The 17,707-nt window shown below is 46.6% G+C and overlaps 1 protein-coding gene across 1 annotated transcript in view; it reads right to left on the bottom strand.

Annotated features, from left to right (window-relative positions):
* The window catches only part of HK2 (hexokinase 2), a 65,977-nt gene that overhangs the window by 16,966 nt on the left and 31,304 nt on the right, over window positions 1-17,707 (bottom strand). Inside the window, exons 3-8 of the mRNA XM_043918477.1 lie at window positions 10,483-10,631; window positions 6,133-6,252; window positions 5,450-5,545; window positions 4,205-4,304; window positions 3,686-3,869; window positions 826-981 (exon numbers count right to left, since the gene is read on the bottom strand). Coding sequence (XP_043774412.1) covers window positions 826-981; window positions 3,686-3,869; window positions 4,205-4,304; window positions 5,450-5,545; window positions 6,133-6,252; window positions 10,483-10,631 — 805 coding nt within the window. The remainder of the gene's footprint in view (window positions 1-825; window positions 982-3,685; window positions 3,870-4,204; window positions 4,305-5,449; window positions 5,546-6,132; window positions 6,253-10,482; window positions 10,632-17,707) is intronic.

Raw genomic sequence — 17,707 nt, 5'->3', positions numbered from 1 at the left:
TTTTCCAATAGTCATGTACAGATGTGAGAATTGGATCATAAAGAAGGCCGGGTGCTGAAGAATTGATGCTTTGAAATTGTGGTGCTGAAGAAGACTCTTGAGAGTCCCTTGGATGCAAGGAGATCAAACCAGTCAATCCTAAAGGAAATCAGTCCTGAATATTCATTGGAAGGACTGATGCTGAAGCTGAAGCTCCAATACTTTGGCCACCTGATATGAAGAGCCAATTCATTGGAAAAGCCCCTGATTCTGAGAAAGGCTGAGGGCAGGAGAGGAAGCGGGCATCAGAGGATGAGATGGTTGGATGGCATCACTGAATCAATGGGCATGAGTTTGAGCAAGCTCCAGGAGATGGTGAAGGACAGGGAAGTCTGCATGCTGCAGTCCATGGAGTCGCAAAGGGTCAGACACCACTTAGCGACTAAACAACAAAAGGGAATGAAATACCAGGGCTCCAGGAAAAGAGAAGTAGATGAAAATGAATCATTAAAGGGTCTACAGGGAGCCTCTAGCATAAAGCTGAGGTCCCTGTGCCAGATAGGAACATGAGTGTAAAAGTGAAAGTCCTTGTATGGGGGCCAGCTCTCCCCATGACTCCCCATGAGTCACTCTGGTAGTCAGCACATTCAAAACAGACACAAGTGGAAAATATCTGGCAAGTGACATCAAGCCACAGGCCTGCCATGTAAGGCCAAGCCTCACGCTGGGTGAGACCCTCCTGCTGTCCACATCTGAAGGGTCAACAGCCTGTGCCTCTTCCTCACTCCCCAGCCATCTGTCCACCCTTCTGAGGTCCCAGCAAACAGAAAAGGACCCACAGCTTACCCTTCAATATCTGAAACATCTTTGGTCTCAAAATGGCCTGTGGCAAGAAGCTCAGGGCTGAGCTTCCCCCCAAAAAGCAGCTCCTCCTTGGCCATCTTCACTAGGATAAGCCTCACCAGTTCCCCCATGTACATTCCACTGATCATCTTCTCAAATCTGCAGAGAGAGATACAAACAAAATACAAACAAAATAAGTCTCTGCTGCCAGCAAACTTGACACGTCCTTGTGGAAGCAGCACGTACCCATGGCGCCTATGCAGAACAAAGCGCAAACTTGTGTGGCACTGACCAGGAGTGAGACGTGTAGAGAAGTGTCTGCTGCTGCTGCTAAGTCGCTTCAGTCGTGTCCGACTCTGTGCGACCCCACAGACGGCAGCCCACCAGGCTCCCCCATCCCTGGGATTCTCCAGGCAAGAATACTGGAGTGGGTTGCCATTTCCTTCTCCAATCGAAGTGACAGGCGGGCACAAATGGGGTTGGAGGCACTGGGAGCTTAGGCTGTCTCTGCAGGCGGGTGGGCCTTGAAACTATGGAGAAGGAGGGTCCTTTAGCAGCCAAACCAAACATCCAGGGAGTGTGGGACACTCTACCAAAGCTGGAATTTGAGGTGAAGTGGGTTATGTGGTAGGGTAGCAATTTTTAATTAACTTTTTCTCTAGCAAGGAAATGCTGTTTTTAAATGAATTCTTATGCAAAACCTCAGTATTTATTCCAAGCAGGAAAAAAAAAAAAAAAAAAACAGGTCACTCTAATTAAATTTGGGCGCACAGGGCTAGCAACTCGTCACTTCAAACTTCCTTCCCCTTGTAGGCCATTTGTGGCTTCCTGAGAAAACAGAACAACGTGGGATGGAAGGGGGATTGGGCAAGAATAGAAGGACAGGTCGGGACAGATGAGAAGGAGCTCTAAGTGTCACCTGCTTCGGGGAATCTGGAAGTGAGACGTGTTGGCCGTTTCTGAGCAGGAAGGTGACAAGATAGCTGAGAGGGAAGAGGGGTAATTTATTTTTTTCAACACTAGGTGACACTGTTGTCTCCATAAGGCAGTCTTTCTGGCTTAGATATATGACAGGAGAAACCAAGCCCTTACAATTCTTTCTAGCCAAAAAAAGGCCCTTTCATGGTATCTTAGAAAGGATCTAGGTCCTAGAGAGAAGAGGTACACAGGGCCTTCAGAGAAGGCCCAGAGCAGGGTGTGGAAGAAATTCCGAAGTCACCTGCTGCAAACTACAAGAGAGGAAGCCGGGCCCTCAGGAAGTGACTTGCCCAAGACCCACAAACAGGTATGGCAGAACTAGAGCTAAGTGGAGAGCTGGTAAAACTGCTTGAGCAGGAGGTATGTTTAAAATGTTTAAGCACCAGCACAGACACGCTGCCTGAGAGGCAGCCCAGCTTCAGCAGTAAGGAACTCACGTGTCTACTCTGTACCGTCTCCAAAATAGCTGGTTCTGTGAGAGGTAATGGAGGGGGCCAGTGGGGCTCGGAAGTGTGAGTGGTAAAAGTTTTTATCTCAGGTTTTAGAGTTTCAGTCAGTGTTTGGAACACATTTATTTAGAAATACAACCAGTGAGAAAAAAGTTCGTATTCAAGCCCAGCAATAACTTCAGGGACAGCTGATGCATTGGTAATATGTCCTCCCAGCCTTTTTTGCTTGTTTGTTTTTTGAGCAGTTTTTTCTGTCCATGAATTTCTCACCAGCCATGGCAGACACAGCCAGTATTCTATGAATGGACTCACTTTTGAACATGTGAGAGAAGCTTGTGACTTAAATAAGCTGTGCTTTGAGGAAGCAAGGACACCCCCGCTGGAAAGCAAAAGCCTCTCTTATAAAGCTGGTTTATAGGCTGGATTTTCCCCTCCAAGCAGGGATAAGTACTAGATCTCCTACAACAGTCACAGCACCAGTAAGACCATAGAGGGCCTAGGAATTCCCTGGTGGTACAGTTGTTCGGACTCCGAGCTTTCAGGGCTGAGGGCCCTGGTTTAGACCCTGGCCAGGGAACTAAGATCCCGCAAGGCTCAAAAAAAGGCCAGAGAGGACTTGATTGCTCAAAACGTTTTGTAATTGCCTTTAGAGCTTGTGGCAATCCCTGTTTCAAGATCTTTAATAAGGACATTAGGCAAACGCTTGTGAGACTGAAATAACGTTTTGTAAGAATCAAAAGTAACTAAAAACCAAGTCTGACCAGGTTGGAGAATATAGCACCCAGGGACCAAAAAAAAAAGTTAGAGCCCCTCCTCCAGTCCACTCAAGGACCCTGGTTGGACCACAGGTCCAGAGAAGGCGGCCAAAGGGGCTCCTTAACCAACTTTTCTACAGGCCTTGGGTCTGCCTACAGCTATAGCAAGAGGCCCTGGGACTCCTGCAACTCAGCCTAGCTCATAATAGGCAGCAATTAGGAGCCAACTCTCAGCCTCATGCCCTGGGCAGTGACAGAGGTAGGAGCCATGAAATGAGCTTTCAGATACCTTACCTTTGCTATCTCAAAATGGCTTTTCTTATGTGGTGCAAAAATTGTTTCTATGGACAACGTACAGACTAAAGGCAGAGAGAAAGAGCAGGGCAGCACCCTTAGAATACGATCTTCTAAAATGACCACTCTTGAGAGTCAAATTATTAACCATAATCTGGTTTGTCCACTTGCTCTATCTTTTGTAGACAGCTCTCAGCATCTGATAGTCACAATATAGGTAATAAGCACATTTCCATAAGCAGTGGGTGCCTTGGCAACTTTAGGGGCTATATATAAAGCTTATATATATATAAAGTAAAAATAAGAACCACCCCCTAGCCCTGGCCAGCCCCCACCTCAGCTGCTGAGCCCAACCCTTGAGCCCACTGCACACAGGGGGCCGCTCACAGTTGCTTCCCGGGGTTCAGAGAGCCCATGTCGATCTCCTGATCAAACTCCGTACGGATGTCATCAAGCGCGCCGTCATCCCCAAAGGCCCCCCACTCCATATTGATACACATCCGGCCCTCATCGCCCTCCACCGTGTCGATGTGGCGCATCTCTTCCATGTAGCAAGCGTTGCTGCCCGTGCCTGGACAAAACAAGAGAATGCTCAGCACCCACTCACACTGTCCTCCCCAGCCCCCGGCCCCCATCTCCCTCTTAAAACTCTGTCCTCAGACCGCTCAGTGTGACTGGGATTCCTCCCTGCAGACTCCTGGGGCATCTCGACACGGTTCCACCCACTACCACCCACAACTCCTCAAGTCCTGGCTTAGCCCTCAAAAGTGACCACACCATTATCTTCTGAAGTACAAAAGAAGATCCAGGCCAAGGATTCCTCCTCTCTTGGCAGCCCACTGCCACAATCCATCGGCCAGCACTGCATTCACACACCCACAGCGCTCACACCCAGAGTTCACGTACCCACAATGAGACCAATCTCACAGTTCTGGTCATCATAGCCACAGGTCATCATGGTCCCAACGGTGTCATTCACCACAGCCACAATATCGATATCAAAGTCCTGCAGGGATACAAGGGGGGCCCTAACTTTCACTGTCACAGAAAGACTACAGACGTGACGATGAAGAGTAATAAGACACACAGCTCAAGTGCAGGGCTAGAGCCGGAAGTTGGGTCCAGATCCAGTCTCACGGCAGCATCTCACTTCCCACCCCACTGGTCTTCATCATAGAGGACTTCCCTGACAGCAGGCCTGCAGTCTAGTTCACAGCCATTACTACGCTAAGAAGAGCCTGTCTCTTGGACTCTGTGGGAGAAGGCGAGGGTGGGATGATCTGAGAGAACAGCATCAAACATGTATATTATCAAGTGTGAAACAGATCCCAGTCCAGGCTGGATGCATGAGACAAGTGCTCGGGGCTGGTGCACTGGGAAGACCCAGAGGGATGGGATGGGGAGGGAGGTGGGAGGGGGGATCGGGATGGGGAACACATGTAAATCCATGGCTGATTCATGTCAAGGTATGGCAAAAACCACCACAATATTGTAAAGTAATTAGCCTCCAACTAATAAAAATAAAGGAAAAAAAAAAGAAGAGCCTGTCTTGTTGTCACTGTCTTCTCATTCTCTTTCTTTTCCTCCCTCCCAGTAGGTCTTGCCTTTCTGTGACTAGACCTTTATCATGTCCTTTCTCTGCCCCATTCCACCCTGATACCGACATAAACCCCAAACGTCTCATTTGAAAATGAGGGTTTTTCTTTTACCAAGGCTAAGATTACTTGTCCATCATGCTAATCTAAAGAGCCCAAAGGCATCTGATCATATATAAGATCACTGGTGTGCTAATTGTCTCTCAATATACAGGTGTGTCATTATGCAGCACACCTTAAACTTATAATATATATATAATATATAATAATGTAATCTATCTATCTATCTATCTATCTATCTATATATCTATATATATATATATATATACACATACTATATATTGAGCTAACTCTCAATAAAGTTGGGGAAAAAAAACAAAGACTTTTTTGGGTAACATAACAGAGAAGAAGAAAAGAAAACCTCTCCTTAAGACCCACAAAAAATCCTCATGCCAATTTGAGGACAGACAAGGCAAGACTTCAGAGTGGACTCAAAAGAATGTAAAGAGCCTCCAGACCCCAAGCCCCTGCAACTCCCTCGGCTGCCCCCACTCACCCCTCTCCTCTGGATGGCCTTCCGGATCAGAGTAACCACATCTTTCCCTTCCACACCGCTGGACTTGAACCCCTTGGTCCACGAGACCAGGAAACTCTGGAAAAGGACAAAGGAATATTGATTTCCCACAAATCTCAGTCCATACTCCTCATCATTAGAAGACCTCTGCCATGGGGCTAAACTAAAGTCATGACTGAATTTATACAGGTCTTCCTTATTAGCCTACGAAGGAGAAACTATGTTAGAGACCAAGTAAGGAGGTTAAACGAATGATTTACTGTCCCCAGGAAGCAGGCTATAGAACTGCCAAAATACGATTCTTGTATCCTAACATTGTAAACTTTCAAGGATGTTTATTATGACACTTTAGAACAAAGGAGTCCCTGAATTTCTCACTCCTGTTTCCCTAGGAGGGATAAGGCTGATGTGCAATGTATGTCAGCCTGCATTTAGTCATCTGAGGGGACAGTGATTAAGACTCCCCGCTTCTCCAAAACCTCTTTACCATCCCTCTCACATACACCTACACACACTGTCTTGGACAGATCTCCCAATACTCAAACATTGTCATGTAATCCATCAGAGCAAGCTCCATCACCATAGTAGCAAGTAGCTCAGAGTTCTTTCCAGTCCTCCCATTCCAAAGAATGAAGCAACAAAAATGTCTGAAGGATTCATCTTACCTCATCCAGTTTTGTTTGGACGCAGGGGAATGAGAAGGTAAAACCCAAAGGGAGCTTCTTATCTTTGATTTGTAGCTTATCCATGAAGTTGGCCAGGCATTCAGCAATGTGATCAAACAGCTAAGGGCACAACAGAGGAAGATGAGCAGGGAGGCAGAAAGGACAGAGATTAAGAGCACGGATTTTGGGCTCAGAAAGGAACTAGTGTGGCTGAGTACATGCAATATATGTATCCCTTCTGAAGTTTTAATTTGTTCATCTATAAAATAGGGGTGATAACTGGACCTGCTCACAAGTTACCAAAAGGATTAAATGAGTCAACACATATGAGGACTTAACACTAGTTAGTGATTATTAAATTTTGTCTTCCACTTAGACCATTTATCCAAACCACAGTGCAGTTATCAAAATAACCACATTAGGCAGGGGAAAATTGCAGCCAGAGCTAGTCAGAAAGTCATCACAAGCCTTAGGAACAGAATACCCTTTAGTGGCTCTGTCAGAACCTCCCTTGACATGGATGCACAGCTGATTATCTTACCAGAAAGGGCAACCCATCTGACTGCCAACAAGTATTTTAGCATCCCAGTCTCTTGTGACTGCGGGAGGGGACGGGACATTCTCTGTTGGCATTCTATAAATGAACTTAACAAAAGTAACTCTTAGATCTTTCCTCCATTCTAGAAAACCAGTCTTCTGGGGGCAATTCCAAGAAGTTATCTTTGTTTTCTAACTTCAACATGAGAACCTAAGTGAGTCACAAAGAGCACTGAAAAAGAAATAGGGTCTGTGGATGGGCAGCCTCATAACCGTAACTATTGTAGGCAGGATCCGAAGCCCCTAAGAAAAATTGTAAGCCCAAGAAATCATCCACTTTCAATTTGCCCCAAAGCCCATAGCCCCTTGGCTTCCTTCTTCCCCAGTCAATATCCTCAAAGAGAAATTGGTGACCCCTTCGACACAGAGGCTGAGGCTAGGAATATTCTGGTGCAAAAAGTAAGCAAAGGTCCAAAAGACTGAGCAGATTCAAAGAGCCAGGTTGACCAGACGGCAAAATCTAAAAGCCAAGATGAGTAAAAGAAGACAATGTTCCTTTTTTTTTTCCCAGGCAGAAACAAGGAAGATTCCACTAGTCCTGGGACTCCCAAAGTATAGTCCACAGCAGGAGCAGGAGCAGGAGCAGCATCATGTCCAAACTGAAACCTCCTGAATCAGAAGGTGGTGGTGGTAGAGCCTTTGAAGGAATCCTGAAGCAGCGGTTTGAGAACCACTGCACTAAACCACCAAAAGTATGTGCATTTACAAAGGGACTGAGAGGCTTGGGGTGACAGGGTAGGTTTAGAGGCGCACTGGCCCCCCCAGATGTCTGGGGTATGCTCAGTCAGTGGGAAGAATCTAGGAAAACAAGGCCAGCCCCTTCTAGAAGGGGGCTGGCTCTAACTGAACTTCCCAGTGGATCCTGTCTCTGTCTGATCATGTGTAAAATTAACCTCAAGTAATGCCGAAACACTCAATTTCCAAGCCAAAACTTTCTCATGAGTATATGCTGGGTAATGACAGAGCTCTCTTGCTAAGAGGATCCCCAATGCCTAAGTGCCAACTCCCTTGAGCAGAGATCAAGGATTTTAATGTGGAAATAGGGTTTCTGGATAGATATTCAGCAAGTTCTGTTCTGTTGGCAAGCTGATGAGTGACACAATTTACAATAGGGTTAAACAAATTCCCAGCACCTTCTTCCTGGTACTCTAATCAAAATTATCTTTAGTACAATAGTTTTACCCAAAAAAAGGAAGTTACAGAAGCTGTGCAAAGAGATAAGGCCAATCATCAGAGATAGGGGGAGGGTTTGATGAAAGAGAAATGGTTTCCCCTCTCCCAGCCCTGACCATTGCTCTTTCCAATTGTACTACCAACATGGGTAGACAGGAAAAAAAAGAGAGAGGCAGTGAAGAGGCATTAGATGATGTGTTACCCAGTACAGTAGCCACCAGCCATCTGTAGCTATTTCAATTAATTAGAATTTTTAAAAATTAAAAAGTCACTTCCTCAGTCACACTAGTCATATGCAAGTGCTCAATACTGCAAGTAGCTAGTGGCTGCCTCGCAGTACAGGGCAGATACTGAACCGTTCCACCACTCTGAAAAGTTCTGCTGGACAGTGTTGGGCTAGAAGAACCTGCAGCTCTTTAAAAGAGGGGAGGAGGAGACCATCTGCTTCCTTTAAAGGAAGACTATCTCCTTTTCTGTTAGCTGATGATCTAAGGATAAGATACTGGGAGAAAGAGCTAACACTTTCCTGCCATAAAAAGGCTCAAAGGGCATTATTTTATGAGGGGAGAAAGGCTTCCTTTCCCTTATTGGTCTGAGAATCTGCTCACTCCCCTTCTCACAGGAAACACTAAAAAATCTAAACTGGCTGCTATTAAAATTTGTAATTCACTGCTCCCAAGTGGAAGTTCATGGGCCATCAGACAGATTTTGCCCAGGACTCATACTACCCGGGTTCACAGATCTTCAAAAGCCTTTTAAGTTTTGAGTATGGTGATTTGGTCATGGTTTTAACTAAATTTTATTTTTAAATCCATTTGTTTTCCTATAATTAAAGGTTGATAGATAATATTTTAAAAAGAAAGAAAAAGGAAAATATAGGGGGAAAAGCACCAATAATTCTACCACTAAAATAGCCACTAAGAATTTCCTTCCAATCTTTTTACCAAGTGTTTTCTGCAGTTTTTACAATGATAGCATTCTTTCCCTTCCTTGGGATGAAATGAGCACCTGTATTTTCTATATCCAGGAATGTCTTTGGTGATTCCACTCCATGAACTGACAGCAGCTAGAGTAGGAAGAGAAAGAACATCCCAAGAAAGCTTCTTTCACCTGCAGAGCAGGTCAAAGGGGATATACCATTGTCCTTGGATACCAAAAAACAGAGAACAATGGCTGAACCTGTGGCCATCACCCACCAACCAACCAGATACTTCTGGTGCAGTGGCAATGAGTGCCCTCTGCAGGAAGGCTCTCCTGGGGGAACTGTTGAGAGGGAGACAGCCCCCAAGAGTTAGCACTAGCCCCTTTGGGGAGTGCTTTCTACTCTGGAAGCAGGGGCAGGCAGTAGGGACCCTAGACCACCATACTGCCTAATTCCAGGAAGCACCATTCCCACAGACCACATCATGGGGCCTAAAAAGCAGATGGAGCCTCCTAGGATCAGACAAACACAGGCTCTGGTCATTTGGATCTGGCTTTGTGCCTTGCCTCTGGCCCCTCCCTCCCCTGTAATCTAAGGCCAAGTCACTCAATCTTTCAAAGCCCAGTTCCACATCTAAAAGTGGACAGAATAGAAGCACCCAGCCTTAGGGCTAGTGTGAGGATAAAAAGAAGAAATCCATAGAAAGCGCCTTTACTCTGCCTGACACCTGTCAGTTCTTCCTCCGGCACAACACGTATTACTTTCTGTGGGCCGATGTGTGTGTCTTGGTGGTCCAGTTGGATCTGAATAACAGAAAGCGTAGACCAGGACTTTGATTCCCAGCAAGGATCCATGACCCAGTACACAGCAGATGCTCAACACATGTTCAGACACTATTGGGATGGCAAGTCCATCCTTGCTTGTTCTCTTCTAGCTGTTACTGAGACGACTCTTACTTGGATTTCACGTTTCTTCTCCATCCACTCTTTCTATTGTATGTGCTGAGTACAAAGCGTGACTTGGGGGTCACAGAGATGCGGGGATGACTTAGCAGGATTTGGGGCCAGTGTGGAAGCACAGAGCCCACTGCAGTGCCAAGTGGAAGAGACACCCCAAAGCTGGATTTTTTCAACAGGGTCCCATCCCTGTGTGTAAAACCTCTTCTGTTTTAGAATGTCAAAAAGAGGGAGAGCAAATAACCAAAAAGGTTAAGAAGCAGGTTCCATTTTCATGCTTTGCTAGGCTAACAATGGTGAGTCAGAACAATCACCGTGACAGGTGGCAGTGTGAAGCCACAATTATGTATTCTCCTGACTTGCTGTTCAATGATACCACTAACCATAGGTATCCAGGTATACTGGCCCAGCCTCCTGACATCAGACTCCTCAATCACCAGTGCATGCAAGCAGAGCTCAGATGAGACCAAAAATCAAAATCCCTCCCACTAAAGCACATCCAGACCCTGGGGTCTCCTGCATGTGTTCTCTGGCCTCATGTACCTCTCCAGATGGAGGCCCCCACCTAGCCTCCAGGCGTTGAGAGGCATCATCCGGCAAAGAGGGAGTCGAGGTCTCCTCCCTCCAAGACCACAGAGAAGGAGCATTACCTGCTCCTGTAGGGCCCAGAGCCCCGTGGCCACCCCAAAAGAAGGCTCATACCTGGGTGCCACTGCCTCTCATGATGTCCTCGGGGATGGCATAGATCTGGTTCTCCATCTCAACCTTCTGGAGTCCATTGTCTGTTACTCTCACCCAAAGCACACGGAAGTTGGTCCCTCCCAGGTCCAGAGCCAGGAACTCTCCATGTTCTGCAGAGAGAAGGGCCACTATTAGTTCAGGAAAGAGAAGGCGTAACTGTTTCACAGAAACCAAAACTTAAAACCCAAGAATCCTGCCATAAACACTGGTCATCTCTGGGTGATGAGATGTGGGTGAAAACAGTGGGTCTTATATTTTTCTATGCACTTTTATGTATTGCCTTATTCTTTTTCTTAATGCTAAGCGCTTGTATATTACTTTTAGGATACACATGAAGAATCAGTTTCATATCCAATGATGGGGTGCCCACCCCCCTCACAAAAGCTGACTATTTCCAAAGGGCTTTCACCCAAGTCCCTATTGAGCTCACAGGGTCCATCAAGCCCTGCATCAAGAGACCAGACCTCAGTTTTGTTCTTCATGCCCCCAGGACACCCAACACACCGCTAACAAGCTTGTGGCCCCCCTGGGCCTTTTGCCAAGTTGGGACCTCTGAACAAAACGCAGTCTTTAATGTTTGTACACAGTGACGGCAAAATCCCTCAGCAGGAATGAGAGTCACAAGACGGAGTAAAATGGGATCCAGCTAACTATAAATTAAGAGGCCTCGTAAGTAAGTCTAGCAGGTGCCCCCTGCCAAAAAAAAAACAAAAACAAAAACCCAGGCTTACTCAAGTGTGAGAGAATGCTGACCTAAGAGTACATGAGACAAGAGTCCTGCCTTCAGACAAGCCACAGGGCGGGGGCGAGAGGGGAGAGAGGGAGACTCCACAGACACAAGTGGGTCGAGGGCTCCAGGTGTCACGGGAAGGCATAGTCCAGTCCCTCCAGGAAATAAGCAGAGAACAGGAAACATCCAGATTCCAGATGACAATAGGGGCTGCAGGGACACACACCATTGTACGGTGCAGAATGGAAGTGCTGAAGAGGCACGGAGGCCAGGCTGGGGCTGGGGCTCAGGGGGCAGGCCAGGACTGGGAACAAGGTGGACTCGTCCCCTGAGCAGTCTCCTCAACCAGGCCTGCTCCACAGTCTCCCAGGGCCCTGCCACACGATCACTTCTGGGGTGGGGAGTGGGGATGCACTTATTGGCATGTTTGTCAATACTCAGCCCCTCTCCTGATGGGAGACTTGCCACTGAAGTAAGGGAGAATGGATCAGAGGGTCTGGGAAGCACTTTGACTAGGAGAAACAAGGGTTTATTCTGACCCACATGCTCTCAGCAGCAAGGACTGTTTGGTCCTGAGAAAAGCCAGCATCTGCCCAGCACCTTGAGGGCACTTACCAACACAGCCCCTACCATCCAGAGGGGCAGCCTGAAACAGACATCATCCCCCCGAGATTACATGGGGCCTTACCTCCACACAGCCCTGGTCCTGCTGGTAACAACACAGAGAGAGACTGGCTCTGGCGCCCACATTACCCACACCAGAACTCCAGCCACTCTGGGGCCATGGCAGATTCCTGAGCCTCTGAGCTTCAGCTGTCTCAGCTCCAGAGCAGGAGCTTCCTACCTGATGTGGCTGAGGTGAGGGGAAAACCAGGTAACACGCCTCAAGTACCCAGCACAATACCAAGAAATCAGAACACACTCACTGAGGACTAGAACCTTCCATCCAGGCTCTTGGCAAACACAGCCTGATACTCACACTTGCGTCTCCCAGGCCCAGCATCAAGGGCTGCCTCTTAGACTGAAAAAAAGTAAAAGCAACATTCTGAGGGGAGACTGAAGACATTTGTCTAAGAAAAGCCACCAGAATCTTTGCCAGTGACTTCAGCACTCCTCCTCAGGGGGTACTAATTTTCTGTCCCTTCCATGGCATCTAGCAGTCCCCCAGCCCTTTGGCCACTATTGCCAGATAGCTAGGACAACCTCAACACCATCTAGAGAGACTGCTCCCCTTGTGGCCATGGGGGACTTTTCCAGGCATACCAGTTCTGAGCCTCCCCTGGTAGTGGGACGTCAGCCAGTTTGTAGAGAAAACTATGTGAGGCTCTCATGGGGGATGAAAAGGAAAATCAAAGATGAATCGCCTGCCTCAGCATTCTGCAGCCCAGGATACATGAATCTGCTGAATCGGCGACCGCGGGGGATTGAGGCGGCCGAGGCTGCCCCTGGTTGGTCACGATTCAAGGCTAGCCCAGCCGGATTCACTGGAGGGGACAGCTCCATCAAGAATGGTGGTTTTGCAGTATTTGCTGATGGACTGAAGGGAAATCACAAATAATAAAGTACCGCTGACAATTCCGTTCCCAAGAAGGAATGTCATTCTTTTCAGACTCCACCAGATCAGACATTCCTCCTCATCTCTCCTGCCTGATGCCCCTCCACAAACATACGTAATCACAACTAACACAGCCGAAGACTTTAGTCCTTCCAGAGTCCAATATCTCTGAGACAGGCCCAGCATCTGGACGCCTGGAGCTAAATTCTAAGGTGACCCCTTGAGACAGTGAATGGACCCCTTCCCTAGTGCCCACCTCCCCACCACGCGTGAGCTGCTCACACAGAGCAGCAGCAGGCTTTGTTTTGAATTCCAGCTCAGCCGCTTCAGTACCTGTATGGACTCTCTGAGCATGTCACCTCGCCTGCAAGAACAGGGCTCACAATGCTGACTTCCCCAGGGCTCATGAGCTTACACAAAATACAGAACACATTAAAACTGAATATACAGGTCCCAGTTAATCATCAATAAGCAGTTACTGCCGTCACTGTCATTGCTTCTTTGATTACGCAGCTCCTCTCCTAGTTCTCAGCCCCTCTAATTCTTGCCTACTCCTATCCTACTCCTGGCCCAAGTCCTACCAACACTGTTTACCTTCCAGGACATCCTAGAAGTGCAGAGCAGAGGGTATGTGATGTGGTATGAAACGGGATGGTATCTGTGGGTCAGGGACAGTCAGACTGGATGGGCAGGAGCAAGGCTCTGGGGCAGGAGAACCTACAGGAGAAACCTATAGCTGGTTTCTTAAGTACACAGCCACAGGGCATAGGACCCAGTGAGGCCCAGCAAGATTATTCTGCTGAATGATTATATTTGGTGTATGAGGCAATGGATTAAGAAAACATCTCATATTTCATCTGCACATTGATGGTTCATTTGTTAAACAAAGAATTTAAGAAGATCCTAAGACCAGAGGTAAGGTTTATTTTATTGTTAAGCAAGTTGGTATGTCTAGAAAACAATGTTAACATCTGATTTTTAAAATGTTCAAACAACAAAAATAAAATAAAATGTTCAAACAGTACAAAAGTGGGAAAAAATGAAAAGCAGACATCTTTTTTCTTCTCCACATCCCCAAAGCAACCATTATTAATGTTACTTGAGTGTCCTTGTGTGTGCTCAGTCATTTCACTCATGTCTGACTCTTTGAGATCGTATGGGCTGGAGCCCACCAGGCTCCTCTGTCCATGGGATTTTCCAGGCAAGAATACTGGAGTGGGCTGCCAAGCCCTCCTCCAGGGGATCTTCCCAAGGATTGAACCCACGTCTCTTATGACTCCTGCATTGCAGGTGGATTCTTTACCCACTGAGTCACCTGGGAAGCCCTGAGTGTCCTTAGATACATTTATACTATAAAAACAGGAAAGACTAGGGACTTCCCTGGTGGTCCAGTGACTAAGACTTCATGCTCCCAGTGCAGGGGGCCCAGGTTCCATCCTTGGTCAGGGAACTAGATCCCACATGTTGCAGCTAAAGATCCCACATGCCATAACTGAAAGATCCCATGTGCCACAGGTAAGAATCGGCACAGTCAAATAAATACATCAATACTAAAAATAACGAACAACAACAACAAAACAACCAAACAGGGTTTCCCTGCTGGCTCAGTGGTAAAGAATCTGACGACCAATGCAGCAGACACAGGTTTGATCCCTGGTCCAGGAAGATCCCACATGCAACTAAGTCCCTGTGCCACAACTACGGAGCCTGTGCTCTCAAGCCTGGGAGCCACAACTAAGGAGCCCACATGTTGCAACTACTGAAGCCTGCACGCCCAAGGGTCCGGGCTCCACAACAAGAGAAGCCACCGCAATGAGAAGCCCCCACCCCAACTAGAGAGGAGCCCCCGCTCGCCACAACTAGAGAAAAGCTCTCGCAGCAACAAAGACCCAGCACAGTCAACAATAAAGAAATGAATAAAATTACTTAAAAAACAGACAAGACTGTTGGCTGACACATTCTATGAAAAGGATTTGAATGGCTGGTTCTAAGGACTTATGTTTTTAACCGCCAAGTGTGTTAGTCACTTAGCCGTGTCTGACTCTTTGTGACCTGTCCGTGGGATTTCCCAGGCAAGAATAATAGCACGGGTAGCCATTTCCTTCTCCAGAGGATCTTCCCAACCCAGGGATTGAACCTGGGTCTCCTGTATTGCAGGCAGATTCTTTACCACCTGAGCCACCAGGAAAACCAAAGATATTATCAAATTATCTTCCTAAAAATTTTTTCCAGATAATCCAACAAATGGGTTTCACCATCACCAGTGTCCTATGTCACGTACAATTAATCTTTGCCAACCTCTTGGTCAGAGAGGCACCTCATTTTTTAAACTTCATTTCTTTCCTTTGTGTAGATTAGACATTTTGAATTACTGACTGGCAGTGTAAATTCTTTTTTCCATGAATTTTCTACTTACATGTCTTGCCTTTTAAACATATGTATTCTGTATTTTATTAATAACAGTAAAAGAGCTCTTTGTTTATTAAAAAGAATAGTTTTATTGGTTGTATATCTGCAATTTTTTTTCCAGTTGGATGTCTGCATTCACTCTCCTTTATAAGTCTCTCTCTCCAGTTACTTCTAAGTGGTATCACCACCACTACCAAAAAATCAAAGAAGCGAGGTTTCACTATAGGTTTATTTGAAAGATCAAATTCATCTTATACTTTCTCATGTGACTTTTTCGAAAAACTGGAGCCCAGAACCTTCCCTTCATCTCTGGTCTCTGGGACACAGCTCGGACTTCCCTACTTGCATCTGAATTATTGTGGTAATAAAACAATGAAAAGACAGAGGCAGGTGTGGAGGAGATTCAGTTAATTTAAGGCCCAACATGTAGATATTTTTAATAGAAGAGAAATTATCATGTTAAATGATGTTTATAAACATAATCTCATTAATCATCTGGAAATGACTCCCATTTCCAGATAAGAAAACCAAGGCTCAAGTCAAGAAAAACTAAAACCAAGATTTAAATTCAGGTCTAGTTTTCCAGCAAAGTTTTCTATTGTAGTGAGCAAGGAGGCTGCTCATGAGAAAATTATAAATCCTCAAATAAGGAATTATTCATTATTGGGGCTCCCCTGGGGGTCCAGTAGTTAGGACTCTAGTTTTTGCCGCTGAGGGCCTGGGTTCCATCCCTGGTTGGAGAACAAGATCCCACCAGCTGTGTGGTGCGGCCAAAAAAGCAGGGGGTGGGAAGGGATGGGAGGGTGGGATTCTTCATTATCAATGTCAAGAGCATAAAACCCAGAGGCTCTGAGCTGGCTGGGGTGGCAAAGGAAGGGAGAGTGTGGCTCAGAGGTTGAGTCACTTGGCTAAGATGGTTCCGGGGTAAAGGCCTGCTGGATTTGACCCTACGTTCATCTGACCCCAACACCCACACCAGCCCCTATGTGCCTCACCTATATTTCTCATGGTGCTGTTTCCTTAAAGCTGAGGATTACCTGACGCAGAGTCTAGGATGGAAGCAAATAAGCCATAAAGTGTTGAAAAAAAAAGCAAAAACACCCTTATCTCTATCAGTAACTTGGCCCATCCCTCTGGGCCTAATGATCTCAAAATTGAGTGGGAAGTGGCAGACAGACATCCACTGGCAAGAAGCGACACACCCTTGTCCTCACAGGAACCCAGGACCTACTAAAGCTTTCTGAGGCAGGTGTTTTTGCTAGCCACAAACTGGTGCTATCTCACACAATTATACCAAACCCCTTTTCCCAACTTATTGGACACTCCCCAAGCCCTCTCTGACGAAGGACCTCCTAATTAAGAGCATGCCCCTCCGAAAACAGACAAAAGAAGGGGTAACAACCCTCTATCAGAAGAAAATAACTCACAGTGAAGAGGAACCGGCCAGGCTTCCCTGTTCGTGAACCCTGGCCAGCGGTTAAGAGTCTGTCCTGCAATGCAGGGGATGCAGGTTCAATCCCTAGTCAGGGAACTAAGATCCCACATGCCATGGGGCAACTAAGCCCACGCACTCCAGAGCCTGAGCACTGCAGCTGGGAAGCCTGAATGCCACAATCACTGAAGCCTGAGGGCTACAACTAGTGAGTCCATGTGCCACAGCATGACGCAATTGAGACCTGATGTGGACAAATCAATAAATTAAAAAAAAAGAAAAAAAGGGAACTAGCAATAGAGTATTAGGTCTTGCCACCCTCCATCAAACTGCCCAGTGGTTTAAGATTCAAGTTGTTCCCTCTGGCAGAGTTTGTTTGCTGACTCATTTCCCATCCTGGACTACCACTGTGCCCACTTTCGGCGAGTGTTAGTCACTCAGTCGTGTCCGACTCTTCATGACCCCACGGACTGTAACCCACTAGGTCCATTGGATTTCCTAGATAAGAATACTGGAGTGGGTTACCATTTCCTTCTGCAGGGCCTGTTCCTGACTCAAGGATCAAACCCAGGTCTCCTGCATTGCAGACAGATTCTTTACCGTCTCAGCCACCAGGGAAACCCCACTTTCAGTGAGGTTCTTATCAAATACATAAGGTCAGCAAGATAAAGGGATTTCAATTTCTCCTGGGAACTCACCCATCCCAGGGAAAGGCTGAAGAGGACTGAAACAGCATCTGAGTAACTAACGGCCTGAACGTGATACTCACCATCATCATGGCTGATGGGACATCAGTAATGTGTTTGAGCAGGCCATAACTCCTGCATTGTTCAAGTCACCCACTCCCAATGTCCACGTAATTTGTAAGGGATGAGAGCCAGTTGGATTTCCCAACGGTTTATTTTCAATCACTAGGTACTTGCCACTGATTAAAATAGATCACCACCTGCCCCTCCCATAGGGAGCTCAGAGCAGTGTGCCAACCAGTGCATAAAAGGTGACTTGCAAATAGAACAGGTCTGGTTTTGTTCTGAATTTTTAAGTAGCAGTACCCTTTAGT

Source organism: Cervus elaphus, chromosome 11 (assembly GCF_910594005.1).
Source record: "Cervus elaphus chromosome 11, mCerEla1.1, whole genome shotgun sequence".
In the NCBI taxonomy this organism is placed as follows: Eukaryota; Metazoa; Chordata; class Mammalia; order Artiodactyla; family Cervidae; genus Cervus; species Cervus elaphus.
This window is presented reverse-complemented; position numbering and strand designations above follow the sequence as displayed.